The 16,385-nt window shown below is 33.4% G+C and overlaps 2 protein-coding genes across 2 annotated transcripts in view; both read left to right on the top strand.

The window, feature by feature from the left end:
• Positions 1–2,206, top strand: part of LOC145330853 (uncharacterized) — a 79,851-nt gene extending 77,645 nt beyond the window's left edge. The window contains exons 5-6 of the mRNA XM_080175515.1: positions 1,142–1,232; positions 2,086–2,206. Coding sequence (XP_080031641.1) covers positions 1,142–1,232; positions 2,086–2,206 — 212 coding nt within the window. The remainder of the gene's footprint in view (positions 1–1,141; positions 1,233–2,085) is intronic.
• Positions 2,207–2,482: 276 nt separating this feature from the next.
• LOC145330854 (uncharacterized) lies at positions 2,483–12,135 on the top strand. Its single transcript, XM_080175517.1, has 11 exons — positions 2,483–2,501; positions 2,801–2,865; positions 3,721–3,825; positions 5,080–5,176; positions 5,977–6,150; positions 6,395–6,508; positions 6,905–6,979; positions 8,844–8,897; positions 9,225–9,428; positions 10,683–10,846; positions 11,699–12,135. Exons 1-11 carry the CDS (start codon positions 2,483–2,485, stop codon positions 11,732–11,734), a joined length of 1,107 nt encoding a protein of 368 aa, XP_080031643.1. The 3' UTR covers positions 11,735–12,135.
• The last annotated feature ends 4,250 nt before the right edge of the window (positions 12,136–16,385 follow it).

The raw sequence follows: 16,385 nt of genomic DNA on the forward strand, positions 1-16,385 counted from the left end.
AAAAAGCTTTAAAATAGCTTATGAGTAAGATTTTTTTTAAATTTATTAATCCTCAAGAGGTAATAAAGGATAAGAGAATAAACTATAAATATATGTACATCCCTAATAATACTACACAAAATCCCCCCTTTTGTAGATTACAATTAGTGGTTCAAATGTTTGGATGCCTCGCATGGGCGATTTTCTGTCCGTCTGGATACTCAACTTAATGAACCGACATCAAAATTCAATAAAGTTCTTAAAGTTCTTGAGCCAACGAATAAGAAAAGGTTATTATAAATCTTTGGGTACTAGTGTATGTGACTTTGACTATGCACACTGTTTAATACTTTACTGTCCTTTTGACTGTTTTACCTAAATTGTTGTAAGCTTGTTGCTGTTGCGCTAGTTCGGTAATATTTATTCTTGTTTGAGGCTTGTTTTTGTTGTGAATATTGGCAGGGAGGGAGGGGACAATGGGCTGTTTATTACACTAGTTCCTAAAGTTTTAAAATGATGTTTTTTTTATTCGTTAGCTTCATAACTTTGGGGCTTTTTTTGTATTTTGATTGGTTTCTTCATTTAGATGAGTGTCCATATGTATCAACCATAATTGTAATATAAAGAAGGGGTAAATTTGCTTATCATTATCGGGGATGTACATCAAATTATCGGCCATTGTCTTATCCCTTTATATCCCTGGAATATTGGTATGACAAATATTATCCTGGCAAATAATACTTTCCTACTTTTTATCTCAAAATCAAACAATACAAAAATTGGACCCATGGACAAAATAAGTTTTGTTATTACATCACAATTTGGACTAAGTAGGACTTGGACTGTACTGTTATATTGTAGAAGTTAGTTCATAGAACCATGTAGAGTTTGTTTCTTTGTGAATAGTAATACCTAAATAAACCTTTTTATTCAAGTTCTTTCAATATTATAGATGGGAGTTTGAATACATTTTTATAAGCTAGTACTATTCTATTTTCAAGAAATGTTTAATACTCTATATGTAAGAATATGCCCCTAGGAAAAAAAGCACCTAAACTCCCCATCCCCAAAAAAACAAAAAAAATGCAAGCGGAGTGTAGACATTCCCAACCTCTTTCAAAAGTGACTTTACAAGCTTCTAAAATGCCTGCATTTTTTTCAGGTTTATTAATGGTGATGGTGAACCGCATTATCACAGCTAAAGAGGAAGAAGAATTGTCTAAATATGTAAAGCAGCGACTCTCCAGAACCAGGTAGAATATTCGCCATTCCTGAGGTTTTAATGGACATTTTGGGTAAGAAGGAGATTTCAAATCAACATGATTCTAATGTAATGTTATTTTGCGAATTTTATTGGCTAAATTTCTTATAAATCGAAATTTTTGTATCTCTAACCGTTTGTGGTGGAGGTGAATTTTATTTTTGACAATTTTTTATAATTTTACCATGGCTGCCGCTTACTGCATATAGCCTATAATAACATTGTCATATGCCGATACAATTTGCCAGCTTAAATAGTTAATACAGAGGCAAATTAATTACATTTCAAATTGCTGAAATTCTACATGAATATTTTGTGGGGTAATTTTGATGTAAAACTTGTTTTGTGCTGTAACTAAATTGAAGTGGATAAGAACCAGTAAGCATCAAGCAAAAATATTTGGATTTAAACAAACATTTAGGCAAAAAGAATAACTTTTTTAAAATTAATTATTGCCTACAAAATTATATAATCCAAATTAATATGAAAGGAGTAGCTAATGAACGGTTTTCCTAGGTCTGGTCATCCGTTCATCAAGAACCAGGACCAGGATCCTGAACAGCCTCCAGAGAAACTTGTACCTATACATTCATCTATCTATCTATCTATTTTATGTCTGGTCATCTGTTAATCAAGGACCAGGAGCAGGATCCTGAGCAGCCTCCAGAAAAACCTGTACCTATACCTTCATCTATCTATCTATTCTAGGTCTGGTCACCCGTTCTTCAAGGACCAGGAACAGGATCCTGAACAGCCTCCAGAATAACCTGTACCTATACCTTCATCTATCCATCTATCTATCTATTCTAGGTCTGGTCATCTGTTCATCTATCTATCTATTCTAGATCTGGTCACCCATTCATCAAGGACCAGGAACAGGATCCTGAACAGCCACCAGAAGAACCTGTACCTATACCTTCAGCCATGAAGAAACCAAGCATCACAGGAATGATTATTTTTAATTAAAATTGAGATATTGAATGAGATATCAGTTGCCCGCGCTACAGTTGCCCAGTCTATTACTGGTTAACTGTTGCCAGGGTTTCTGTATCACAACCTAAAAAATTTAGACGATTTCTTTTTCAGTTTCTTTATGGGGATGGGACACAGTGTCAAAAAATAAGTGATTATCCATATATTTTTAAAGGATTTTCTTGCCCACTTCTCCTCTCATCTTCCTTATTTTTATGACGTCACATGGCTGATTTTTGAGACACTTTGTCAGACTACTCTTTATGCAAAATGGTGAAAGCAAGGTTAGGCAGCTGCATTGGATTTATTATTACTTGGATCTTTCACCAGATTATCATGTACTCTAATAAAGTAGAACTTGTAGCTGGCTAACAAACTAGACCTTTTTCAGACGTTGTGTTTTAAAATACATATTTGTTTTATTTTTTTCAAACTATATATAATTTTGCTTATTATATGGAAGTTTTCAAATTTCAAAGGTCCCCACCCCGTGGGCAAGGATTCATATAGCTCGTGTCCCATCTATTCTTTAAAATATTTTGTAGTGAATACTTTTTAGAATCTTAAATAAATAATCTTGTGAAACAGGCGCCGGAGCTGGTTCCAATAGTTTGGGAGGGCCAACCCCCTCACCTAAAAGTCCTAAGGACAAGGTAATTACAAAAATTTGTAGTGTCTATAAAAATGACGTCATACTGGCATTTCATTATTGGTCAATTAAAATGTGTATTAGACTGCCATTGGTAATCTATCATTGGTAATTTGAATTGTATGACGTCATTTTTATAGGCACTATAAAGAAGTTCAAGATAATTATTTATTCAATGCCTAAAATTTGAAATAAAATAGTCTAAAACGTAGAAAACAATTAGTTTATTAATGTGCGAGATCTTAACGTACAAACAAATAAAAAGCATATTACTTTAAATAATAGGACTAGCGGCACTTTGAAATATTTTTGCTATTTCTTTTCTAGGTGCGATTTTCTCTTGAGTGGGTGGTGGTACCCTCGCCCAAATAATTATAAACCTTCCATTGTAAAGGAGAACCATATCGGTCAGTGATATCCTTTAGTACAAACAGATACACACAGATCCTGTTACTTCTATATAAATAACTAGCGGCTTCGCCCCTAGCCTCTAGGGGCTTTGCCCCAAGAGTTGATAAAAAAGTTAAGGTGAAATTTGTAAAAAAAAAAAATAAGAAGGACCAAGGAAATCTCCTGCAAAAAAAAGGACCAAGGATATCTCCTACAAAAAAAATGGGGGGTGGGTGGTTTTGTTTTTATAGTTTTTTGGGGGGTTGGGTGTGTCCCACCCCCCAGGAAAATAGCTTAAAACCATCACAGGACCAGTAGGTATAATCCCTGAAAAGTAGAGCCCAATCGGTTCAGCGGTTACTGAGATCTTAAGCTTCAGACGGACAGACAGACATCGTTCTACTTTGTATTATAGATATGTTTCTATGTCATTATAGCGCTACTAATGTCCATAATTATCCTTGTCTAGGTGACATTTGCTGAGTTTAAGAATGAGGTGTACAATGTGCCCGCTATATCTACAACTGGCAGAAAACTTAGTCGCTCAAGCGGCGGCTCTGGGGATCAATTACAGGTATGAATAGTGTTTTATCGCATCGTATTATAGTCAGCTTTCCGCGGATATACAATTATAAGATTAAAACCATAACAAAAACTGTTTTAATGTTATACTTTCTAGAGGTGTGGCTGTTATATAGCATATATATTATATAAATATTATTCTAGGTGCCAGGGTGTGGCCCTCCTTCAGTAGATATGAATAGTATTATACTTTCTAGAGGCGTGGCTGTTATATAGCATATATATTATATAAAGATTATTCTAGGTGCCAGGGTGTGGCCCTCCTTCAGTAGATATGAATAGTATTCTACTTTCTAAAGGTGTGGCTCTTATATAGCATATATATTATATAAATATTATTCTAGGTGCCAGGGTGTGGCCCTCCTTCAGTAGATATGATTAGTATTATACTCTCTAGAGGTGTGACTGTTTTATAGCATATATATTATATACAATATTATTCTAGGTGCCAGGGTGTGGCCCTCCTTCAGTAGATATGATTAGTATTATACTTTCTAGAGGTGTGGCTGTTATATAGCATATATATTAAATGAAATATTATTCTAGGCGCAGGGTCTGGCCCTCATTCAGTAGATATGATTAGTATAATACTAACATTTGTGTTGGCTGTTATATAGCATATATATTACATATAATATTATTCTAGGTGCCAGGGTGTGGTCCTCCTTCAGTAGATATGATTAGTATTATACTCTCTATAGGTGTGGCTGTTATATAGCATATATATTAAATAAATATTATTCTAGGTGCCAGGGTGTGGTCCTCCTTCATTAGATATAATTAGTATTATACTTTCTAGAGGTGTGGCTGTTATATAGCATATATATTAAATAAATATTATTCTAGGTGCCAGGGTGTGGCCCTCCTTCAGTAGATATAAATAGTGTTATACTATCTAGAGGTGTGGCTGTTATATAGCATATATATTATATAAATATTATTCTAGGTGCCAGGGTGTGGCCCTCCTTCAGTAGATATGAATAGTATTATACTATCTAGAGGCGTGGCTGTTATATAGCATATATATTATAAAAATATTATTCTAGGTGCCAGGGTGTGGCCCTCCTTCTGTAGATATGAATGGTATTATACTATCTAGAGGTGTGGCTGTTATATAGCATATATATTATATAAATATTATTCTAGGTGCCAGGGTGTGGCCCTACTTCAGTAGATATGAATAGTATTATACTATCTAGAGGCGTGGCTGTTATATAGCATATATATTATATAAATATTATTCTAGGTGCCAGGGTGTGGCCCTCCTTCAGTAGATATGAATGGTGTTCCACTTTCTAGAAAAGATTCTTTACTAGCTAAAGAAAATGGCAGTATTGATCAAGGTATAGTATGTTTTATTTACTAGCAAAGCTATTCTACATGTCGTCTATTGATGGTGGTAAAGGGATGTTTACCCCTCTCAAACTTTGAAACCCCACATTTTACAATTTGTGTTTTTTTTAAAAGCGCAGAAAAAGAAGTGTCTCCAAAAAAGTGGACAAATATGACAACATTTGGCGGAGTATTTTGTGATATTGGCTGATTTAGAGAGTGTGTCTCTAGGCTATCTCTATTTCATAGGTAGAAACACAACTTATTTCTTATTTTATGAATGGAATACAATTGATTCACAAATTAATACATCATCAGTTCCAATTAATTGATGTTTAAAAAACAATGACAACATTCATAAAAGAGAAGCTTTGAAATGAAAGGACCTACGAACATTAACGCTTGTAGAGTGTCAGAACTGAATAAGCAAAATATAAATGCTTTAGTCTGGACAAAATTGTAAGTAAATTTGTTGCAAAACTGCTGAAATATATGAAACAGGCAGACTTATATTTTAAGACATAGAGATGCTTATAACATTGTACCTTATTGTAATAGGAATCAATACAAAAAATCAGATGAATTGGATAGATTTAACCTACAAAAATTAGTTTTTTTTAAAAGTAACACATCAGCATGTTTTAAGTTGGACGTACAGACTTTCTGGTAACGATTATAGAGTTGTTGCGCTTTCTTAATTGTACCTAACTGTTATTGAAATCATCATGCAAAGTTTGAAATCGATTGGAAAATTCTAACTTGTTTAATTGGACGAAAAGAGCTTAATAAGAATTTAAAAATATGTCTATAGGTCAACTGTGCACCGTACCTGAGGCTGTTTCTGTGACCTACACAGAGACAAGCGTCACCGTGCCGCCGCTGAGCATGATGCGGAACGGGTCCATGAAGCGGTCACGGCGGTCTAGCGGTAGTGCCGCCACTCTGGGTAGCAATGGACGCAAAGCTAGCCTTGGTGAGAGGACAGGTAAATGATTTCTATTTTTATATACAAGCAGCGTAGCTACGTTATAATAAGGGTACATCTTCTGTATGTTCGTTACTCTTTATGTGAAAGCAATTTAGATGCTAAGTAAAAATGAATAATGTTGAACATGTCTGAAATTATATCTAAGGTGTTTGTATTACATTTTATTGTTCTTTTTTCTTAAAAGTTAACAGCTTATAACTATGCTGTCTACTATTCCATTATCCATCCATCTTAATTCCAGGTGACAATCTGGAGTGTGGCAAGGGCCCTCAGCACGCAACTTCATGTGATGTGAAATCAGCTGTTTCAAATTCTACATTGTCGTCTTCCATCACTGACTCAAACACTGGGCGCAAGGAATGAACCTTAATTATGTCCAAAAAAAACAAGTTAAACCAATAAAATGATTCTACGACCGGGGGTGGGGGTGGGGGGGATGTAAATCGATCAGATCCCATTGTCAATTTTATTTCCAATGTTATTACCTGGTTTAATATACCCAATACAAAATCGGAACAGGGTCCCTACCCTGTTTGGAGGGGGGGGGGGGTACATATAGCTCATGCCCCCTATATTCTTTTACTTTAATGCAGGGATCTAAAGGGATAAGACAATGATTGGCCAATGTTGTTGAGCCAACAAATAAGAAAATGTTATCATAAAGCTATGGGGACTGGTGTAATAAACAGCCCATTGTCCCCTCTCTCTCTCTCTCTCTCTCTGCAAGATGACGTAATCAAGGCTTCCCTGCAGAGAACCTTATCACTGGGGAGACAGAGTGAAACTTCATACTCATCAATGCAAGAAAAACTTATGGCCAACAAAGGTAATAGTTATCTATAGTATCGTATTATAGACAGCCCTCCGTAGACATTAAAATAAAAGATTATGTGATTAAAATTAAAACCAGTTTTGTTATGTCCGAGATGCCGAAGACACCGGCTAACAAAACTGGATTTAAAAATATTATTTTTATTTTAGTATTCATGGAATATTGTTTGTAATATGATGCTATACATTATATTTTAGAATAAATTTAAATATATCACAAAAAATCATAGCATACCTCTATAATTGATTTTTTAATCGGAGTAATAACAATCTTTAGTTCAGTGATTAGAAATTATAATTTTATTTTAATTCTTCTAAATCTGCTTTAAATACTTAATAAAAATTTCACAATATAAATGTTGAAAAGAAAATTCTAAAGCTTTTAATCAAGAAAATAAAAAATTCTCAAAATCCTTCGTCCCTGGCCTCTAGGGGCTTTGCCAACCCCCAAGAAAAAAAGCTTAAAACCACCAAAGGACTAGTATATATATTCTCTGAAAAGTAGAGCCCAATTGGTTTACAATTACAAAAAAAAATATTAAAAGGATCCTGTTCACAAAAAAATGGGGAGAACATTTTATCCCACCCCCCAATAAAATAGCTTAAAACCACCACAGGACCATTAGGTATATTTCCTGAAGAGCAGAGCCCCATCGATTTAGCGGTTACAGAGATCTTAATCTTCATACAGACAGAATTACGGACGATCAGACATCGTTTTACTTTGTATTATAGATAACAAGTTTACATTACCAAAAAAAATGAAAATACAAATAAGCAGTAAATTTATAAGGTAAAATTTAAAAATATAATAATTAGGATTGGCAATCCGGAATCCGGGATCCGGAATCCGCCCAATTTTTGGGCCAATTTTGGAATCCTAATCCGGATCCGGAATCCGTTTTTTAATAGCGGATTCCGGATTCTTAATTGGTATGCTAAAATTAGCGTCTTGAGTTTTTTCTTTCAACTCTCACTTTTTGAAGGAAAAGATTATCATCATTACAAATAAAAAATTTTAAAATCTGGTTCGATTCTCGGAAGTGAATTATAGAGAACACCAAGTACATTAATTTTTAGGACATATGTAGCACTTATTTTTTGAAAAAAGTCTTTAAAAATACTGCTAGAATCTGGAATCCGAATCCGGAATCCGCCAAAAATAAGAATCCGGAATCCGCAAGGAATCTGTTACTTTTTTTGACGGATTCTTTTAAGAATCCGGAATCCGAATCCGACCCAAAAATTCTACGGATTGCCATCACTAAATTAATAATGAATAACTGCTGAAATCACAACAATAACATTATGAAACTTATGAGTGCTTATCCTTCAAAGTGCCTGTCAAGCATTGAAAACCCCCCTTGTTATTGCTTGTTATTATATAATATTGTAATGTGTATTTATGATATGATTAACACTTATTTGTCATTATTATTATTGTTTCAATAACAAAGTAATAAAGTCAGAGAGAGATAGAGGGAACAATGAGCTGTTATTACACTAGTACCCAAAGTTTTTTGATAACGTTTTCTTGAATAAAAACTTTGGGGACTCTAGTGAATTTTGATTGATTGGCTCATTAAGTTGAGTGTTCAAGCGTTTCAACCACTAATTTTAATGTACAGTAAGGGTGATTTTGTGTATTATCATTGGGGATGTACAATGTACATTAATTTATCGGCCATTGTCTTATCCCTTTAAATCCCTGAATAATTTTCTATCTAATATAAATCCATATACTATTACTTGGATGTTGCACCAGATTTTCATATACTCTAATAAACTTGTACTTGCAACTGACTGAAATTCCTTTCCCTTGTACTAGATGAACGAACTGATCATTTAATATTTTGTAGATGGAGAGGTTGTACAATCACAAAATTATTCAGCATTATCATTATCAACTAAAGGTAACAGTTTCCGCGGAAATTGATATGAAAAATTTTAAAATTCATGAAAAATTGTTTGTAATGCGATGCTATACATTATTTTTAATGTTTAATGTTAATCGGTTTCGAAGCTATACAGGAAAATAATGTATAGCATCGCATTACAGACAATTTTACAGACAAGTTTTTACCTTAAAACCTAAGGCTTAACAACTTTGGGGACTATGATTGCTTTATTAAGTTAGGTGTCCAAATTTTTCACTTGCTATAATCTTTATAAGAAGTAATTTTATGTATCAACATTTATCGGCAATTGTCTTATCCCTTTAGATCCTTGATTTTTTTCAGGCTCAAAATGTGTAACCGAAGGAGACGCGGAAACCGCCCTGAATTCTCCGCCCCCACCTGACCTACCTTGCTCATCCCCGCCCCCTCTCGAGGATTATCCCACCACCAACCCCGCCCCCATAGTGACTGGGGGCGCCTCGAAAGCCCGGATAAAATCTCGGATGCTTCCGCCCCTGACATTGGATAATATATTATCCAATACAGGTATTGTTATATTATTATGGATATAATATATATATATATACTGGATATTGTGACAGGGGAAAATTTTTGTAAATTTAGGTTGCTAACATGGTCAGTTCGTTCATCCAGTAGAAGGGAAGTGGGGTGGGGTAAATGGGGTGTATGAGGGTAATCTTTATTTTAACCAGCTAAAAATTTCACTGTATTAGATTTGGGTAAAGGAGTGTACACCTCCCCGCCCCTCCAAACTTAGAAACCCCTACTCAAAATTAAAAAATAAGACATTAGATTACCCCTCTGAAACCTTATAAACCTATCATTAAAACCCCTTTTTAAAAAAAGCTTAGACGTCCCTGAGAAGAAGCTTCAAGTTTTTACATTCAATGTGGAAAATGTTTGCTTAAAATGAGAAGATGCCAAGTTTATACAGGGAGGGAGGGGACATTGGGCTGTTTATTACTCTGGTCCCCAAAGTTTTATATTAATGTTTTCTTATTCATTGGCTAAACAACTTTGGGAACTTCAATAAATTTTGATTAGTTGGTTCAATAAGTTGAGTATTCAAACATTTCAACCACTATTTTTAACCTACAGGAGGTTTAATTTTGTGTATCGTCATTGGGGATGTACATTATTTTATCGGTCAATGTCTTATCCCTTTAGATCCCGGGTTGTTAATAGCATTTATGATTGACAGATTGATAATACTTAACAAATTCTCTTCCTTCCTTCTAAAAAGCAATATTTCTTTATTATAAAAGTATTTTTAAGATTTAAAATTTTTATTCTAAAATAACTGTAAATTTAAGGTCATTTCTGCAAAATTTTAATCTTGTTTAAAACGATTTTTTGATTCTTATTTTAATCTTCAAGACGAATTCGGGAAGGTTAAAAAAGCTACATTGAAAGAAAAAAAAGAGTTGACTTTTTAGTTGAACTCTCTAAGGGCCATTTTAATGATATTTTATCCAGCATGCCTTCGAAACCGATTAATATCCGGTGGATTATAACCGGTTCTCAGTCATAGTGAAAACTTATGTATAGCATTGTATTAGATCTAGTTTTTTACGAATATTATAAATGTACAAGATTAAAACCAGCTTTTTAGCCCGTGCTTCGGCATCTTGAGGCTAACAAAACTGGATTTAATCTTATAATTTTTCATTTTATTATCCACGGAGATGTCTATAAAATTTAAATGCGATACATAATTATTAAGGTATTTTTTAGAAAGTGTTATAAAAGTTTGAGAAAAATGATTTTTTCTTTGTCTAGGTAATGAGCCCATTTCACCGCTGCGGGAGGCTCCCCTGGCGGTGCAGGAGGCCCCGCTGGAGCATTACTCCTCCCAATCTTCAGATGTATCCCCTGTGGGGACACCCTCCACTGTGTCGGCCTGCAGCCCACCCTCCCCCCTCTCACAGACCAGTGAGACACAGGTAATAATACCGGGGATCTAAAGGGATAAGACAATGTTCGATAAATTGATGTACATCCTCAATGATGATACACAAAATTACCCTTTCTGTAGATTACAATTTTTTGTTGAAACACTCAACTTAATGAAACAACCAATCAAAATTTAATGAATCCCCCAAAGTTGTTCAGCCAATGAAAAAACGTTATTAAAAAACTTTGGGGACTATTGTAATAAACAGCCCATTGTCCCCTCTCTCTCTAAGTAATACAAGGGAGGGAGGGGACATTGGGATGTTTATTACACTAGTCCCCAGAGTTTTCTTGTTCGTTGTGCTAACAACTTTGGAGATTTATAGTGAATTATGATTGGCTGGTTCATTAAGTTGAGTGTCCAATAATTTGTAATCTACAGAAGGGGTAATTTTGTGTATCCTCATATGGGGATTTACATCAATTTATTGGCCATTGACTTATCCCTTTATATCCCTGTAAATATGTAAGTCATACTAAAGATGTTAAATACAAACCCATTCATAGTTGTAAGAATAAGGGTAGTGTCTTGGTCTATCAAACAGGCAAATTCCTTACTAGACTTTAATACAGAGAATAATTAGTTGAAAAATATCGTTAAATCATCGTTCATTGTCCTATCACTAGAAAAAAATGTATCTACTAAAAAATACTCCGGATACAACCAACCCTTTGATTGCACGACCTTTGTCTGAAAGTCGTAACAGTGCTTATTAATGAGTTGTGCCTGTTTATTGGCCAAGACACCCCCCCCCCACTTTCTTCAACTATAGGTGAAACACGCCTGACATAACAAAAGTAGATACAATTTTTAAAAATTTGTATTGTTATTTTTTTTTCAGAGGTTGTTACCAGAACAAATTGAACAAGATTCATAATGAAAAGAAAAAATTTAAATATATATTCTATAACAAATCATTAACATTTATATTAAATTTGATGAAAATATCATATCAACAAATTAAAAAACGAAATAAAAAGACAAAAGGAGAAAAAAAATAAAGAAAGTCCTTAAAATCGACCCAATTAAAAAAATTGATCTCAGAAACTTATTTGAAAAATTTTTGGTGCTTCAAGAAAAAATAAAATTACAAAAATTTAACTAAAATGTTCTAATACAACAAACAAAGCAACCAATGCATTTAAATTACAATTTTTATGATAAAATAATAATAAGGAATTTTGAAATTTTGATGCCAGCTATGAATAATGATTACATGAAAGATAGGTATACAAATGACTAAAATAGGTTTACCTATGTGAAAAATAGGCATGTAGGCCAAAAGTTTTTTAATTTATCCCTTTTTTCATAGCCACTGTAAAGAGCTTTGCACACGTGCACTTTTTTACATTTGGCATAGGAAAGTTTGGATCTACTGCAGTTCGCAGTAAAATATTGCTGGTAACGAATATTGCCAAAAATCTATGAATTTTAAAGGCTGCTAGCTGCCAAACGGCTGAACGTACAGATCATACCCGCACACAATTTTAAGCGGTATAAGAAGGCATAAAAATAATCTGGAATAGCCAAGATCCAATGATGCACAGGGAAAGCTTCACTGAAGAAAAAACGCGTAAAATAGGCCTTTTTCGCGCATTTCTCTGCACTGCGTGTTAATTATGCATTATTGATTTATGGCTATTCCAGATTATTTGTAGGCCTTCTTATGCTGCTCAAAACAAAGTGCGGGCATGATCTGTACGTTCAGCCGTTTGGCAGCTAGCAGCCTTTAAAATTCAAAGATTTTTGGCAATATTCGTTAGCAGCAATATTTTACCGTGAACTGCAGTAGATCCGAAAGTTTATTTTGTAGGTTGTTCTTTTGCCAAGCCCCCATTAGGCAAATCTATTTGGAGATTAGTATACCTATTATTTTATGTGATTTTCATAAAATTACAAATGTTAAAGAAAATGTTTTAAAAGCCGTGATTAAAGGACTCTTCGGTGTGATAAATATTGGCTGGGTTCCACATAAACTATTAAAAACAAGGATGACAACATACCTAAAAGTAAAGCTCTGAAACGGTACGACAAACGAACATTAACACAAGTAGAGTGTCAGAACTAAATGATCAGAACATAAATATATTAAAGTCGAAAAAAATTGTAAGTAAATTTGTTAAAAAAACTGAATATATACAGGATAATGTTAAGGGACATATTTCCAATTTTAGGACTTGATTGTAGAGATGCTTCGCTTATAACATTGTACTTTGTTGTCATAGAAATCAGTATTCCAAAAATTAGATCAATCGGATAATTTTATCACATAAAAATTAGTTGTTAAAAAAAGTTAAAAATCAACATGTTTAAAATGGACGTACGGACATTCTGGTAATGATTATAGAGTTGCTACGCTTTCTAAATCGTACCTATCTACTACAGGAATCACCATGCAAAGCTTAAAATCGATAGGACAATTCTAACATGCCTAAATTAACGAAAAAAGCTATCTGTCATGGACGGACGGGCGGACGGACGGACCGACCCTAATTATAGTAAAGCTTCGCTTTCAAAAAAAAACTACAAGAAAAAGATGATTATGTGGAACCCATACCAATAAACCTCCCATATGATCTTTCTCAACAGTTTTGTTACAATTCATTTTTACTTTATCCTTTTCTCATATGACAAGTAAAAACACAGTTCACTGGAAGCTTTACCAAAAGAATATAAAATAACCAAATATTTGGTATACTGATAAAATTGATTTTGAATACCCTTTAAAAAGTTAAACTTCAGAAATCCAGAAATCTAGTTTTCAAAAAGAGAGGCGTAAGTTGTGTGTTAGCGTTTAGTCAAATGCGCTTGTTAAGTCAAACTGTTCTTAATTTTGACTAAATATACCAAAATGAAATGGTTAAAATTAAGAACAGTTTGACTTAACAAGCGCATTTGACTAAACGTTAATACACAACTTTATGGAAAGTCCCGAAGAAATGACGAAGACCAAACTGCATATCTTTTGTGTCACTTTGAATTCCTGTGACGTCATATAATGAGGAAGGTGAGAGGAGAAGTGGGAAATAAAACCCCTAAAAAAGAGATGGAGAATATGACGTCAAAAGTGGTTCAAAAGTTATGCAGTTTGGTCTTCGTCGCAGAAATTAACCGATTTTTAATTTTCCATTAAAAGTATTAAAATTGCCCCTATCAAATGCGCTTCTTCATAAAAATAAGTCCAATAGGTTACATTGTTTCATATAATTTAAAACAAAATTCTACAAAAAACGCTTCCAGTGAGAAGTGTAGGAAATTAAAAAAAATGAACTGTAATAAAATTAAATCTTAATATTCCATAGAATATTTTTGCCATTAGATTTTGAAGAAAAAAATGCTCAAATGCAAAGTTTAAATATTATTGTACATATACCATAAACATTTTTGATATAATAAGTTATCAAACATTTAAAATTTTATCCCAAAAATTTTAATTACAAAGATAATTGAAGAATATGTGGTTTTTAGTAAAATGATTTATGTTTTAATCAGGGCTCGGCAGCCGCGCCCCAGCCGCGCATAAGCCTCAAATTAAAAACCCGCTTGTGTGCAAACAATAATATTCTAAAAAGATGGATTAAGCTGAATATAAAGGTTATTATATGAATATTTCTCTGAGGCTTACACGCGACTGACGCGCGGCTGCCCAGCCCTAGTTTTAATGCTGTTGATTAATAATTATCATTCTGTTAAGAATTATAGTTTATAATAAAACTTGGCTAAATATTGATTTTTTCGGATCAAGTCTAAAATACGAATATAATCATTTTTAAGTCTACTTACGGACCAATATACAGAAAACAAGGGAGGGAGGAGAAATTGGACTGTAAATTACACTAGTTCACAAAGTTTTAAAAATAAGATATTTACATATTTATGTTCTTAAGCAGTCTTTGAAGTTGCTGTATTTTAGACTTGGTCCAATTTTTCTTTACATTGACTCCGCTTTCTCAATATATCAGCCTTTCATATACAATATTTGGATCAAGTCCAGTTCACGATAAAATGTTCCTGGTAACTATTATCTCCAAAAAGCTATAAACTTTAAAGGCTACTAGCTGCCAAACAGCTGAGCGTAAATGTTCACTGTTTTAAGCGGCATAAGAAGGCCTAAAAATAGTAACGCATTTATGTGAACTGCAAGATAAAATGTGCATTATTGAGTAGAGACTATCCCAGATTATTTATAGGCCTTTTTTTTATCGATTAAAATTTTGTGCGAGCATAATTTATACGTTTCACCGTTTGGCCGTTAGAAGCCTTTAAAGATCATTGATTTTTGGAGATAATCGTTACCATCAACTGCATTAGATCCAAATATTTTCTCCCCAAGAAAACCAATTTTTGTATCTGAAGCTATCTTAACAATTTACAACTAGTAAAACAATTTATCTTTTCCTAGAATTATTTCCTTTTTTTCTTTGTATCATATATTTGTGTTATCATTTATTTTATTTCTTATTTTAATATCGTGAAATGGGATAGTTTCAAAAAAGGTTATTGAATGACTTTTAAAATACGTGACATTGCTTAAAATGTTAGATAAAAGAATTTTTATTAGATATTTCAAACAGCAAAACAACTCTAAAATTTCCAATTTTGAGTTTGCAAAAATTACACTTTCATAGAAACACAATTACAGGTTGCAATTGGCATACATACATATACTGCAAGAGTATGACATACTACCTTTTTTGCGTTAATTAAGCATGTTAGAATTGTCCTATTGATTTAAAACTTTGCATGATTTTTCCTATAACAGTTAGGTACGAATTAGAATCGGTACCAGTAAAACCGTTCGTCCAATTTACAATTTTATTAGCAGAGCATCTCGATAATCAAGTTCTAAAATGTCCTTAAACAGTGTTCTGTATATAAGCAGGTTTACAACAAATTTACTTGCATTTTTGTAAAGACTTTGTTTTTAAATTGCTATTTTTGTTCTGACACTGTACCAGTGTTAATGTTCGTTTGTCCTATCTCTTTAGAGCTTCTCTTTTATGGATATTGCCATTCTTGTTTAATAATACATTCATTAAAATAGGCAATAAAGAAATGTAGCGGGACAAAGTGTTTAAAAAATCAGCCATGTGACGTAATAAAAATGAGGTAGATGAGAGGAGAAGTGGGAAAGAAAACCCCTAAAAAAGAGATGAATAATCACTCATTTTTATGACGTAACATGGCTGATTTTTGAGACACTTTGTCCCGCTACTACAGATCTGAATAAGTTTAAATTAAACTCTCTTTCTAAAATTCTCATTTGAACATATATTTATGTAGAATTCTTTGTTTGCCTTGCCATAGCTTTGAGGATGTTACTTTCTTAGTTAAATTATGCCCAGGATAAAAGGGATAAGACAATGGCCGATAGATTGATGTACATCCCCAATAATGATACACAAAAATACCTCTTTTGTAGATTACAATTTGTGGTTGAACGTTTTGACACTCAACTTAATGAACCAACCGATCAAAATTTGATAAAATGTCCCCAAAGTTTTTAGCCGACGTATAGGAACGGTCTT

Source organism: Acartia tonsa, chromosome 10 (genome assembly GCF_053477335.1).
Source record: "Acartia tonsa isolate MP-2025a chromosome 10, ASM5347733v1, whole genome shotgun sequence".
NCBI classification, from domain to species: Eukaryota; Metazoa; Arthropoda; class Copepoda; order Calanoida; family Acartiidae; genus Acartia; species Acartia tonsa.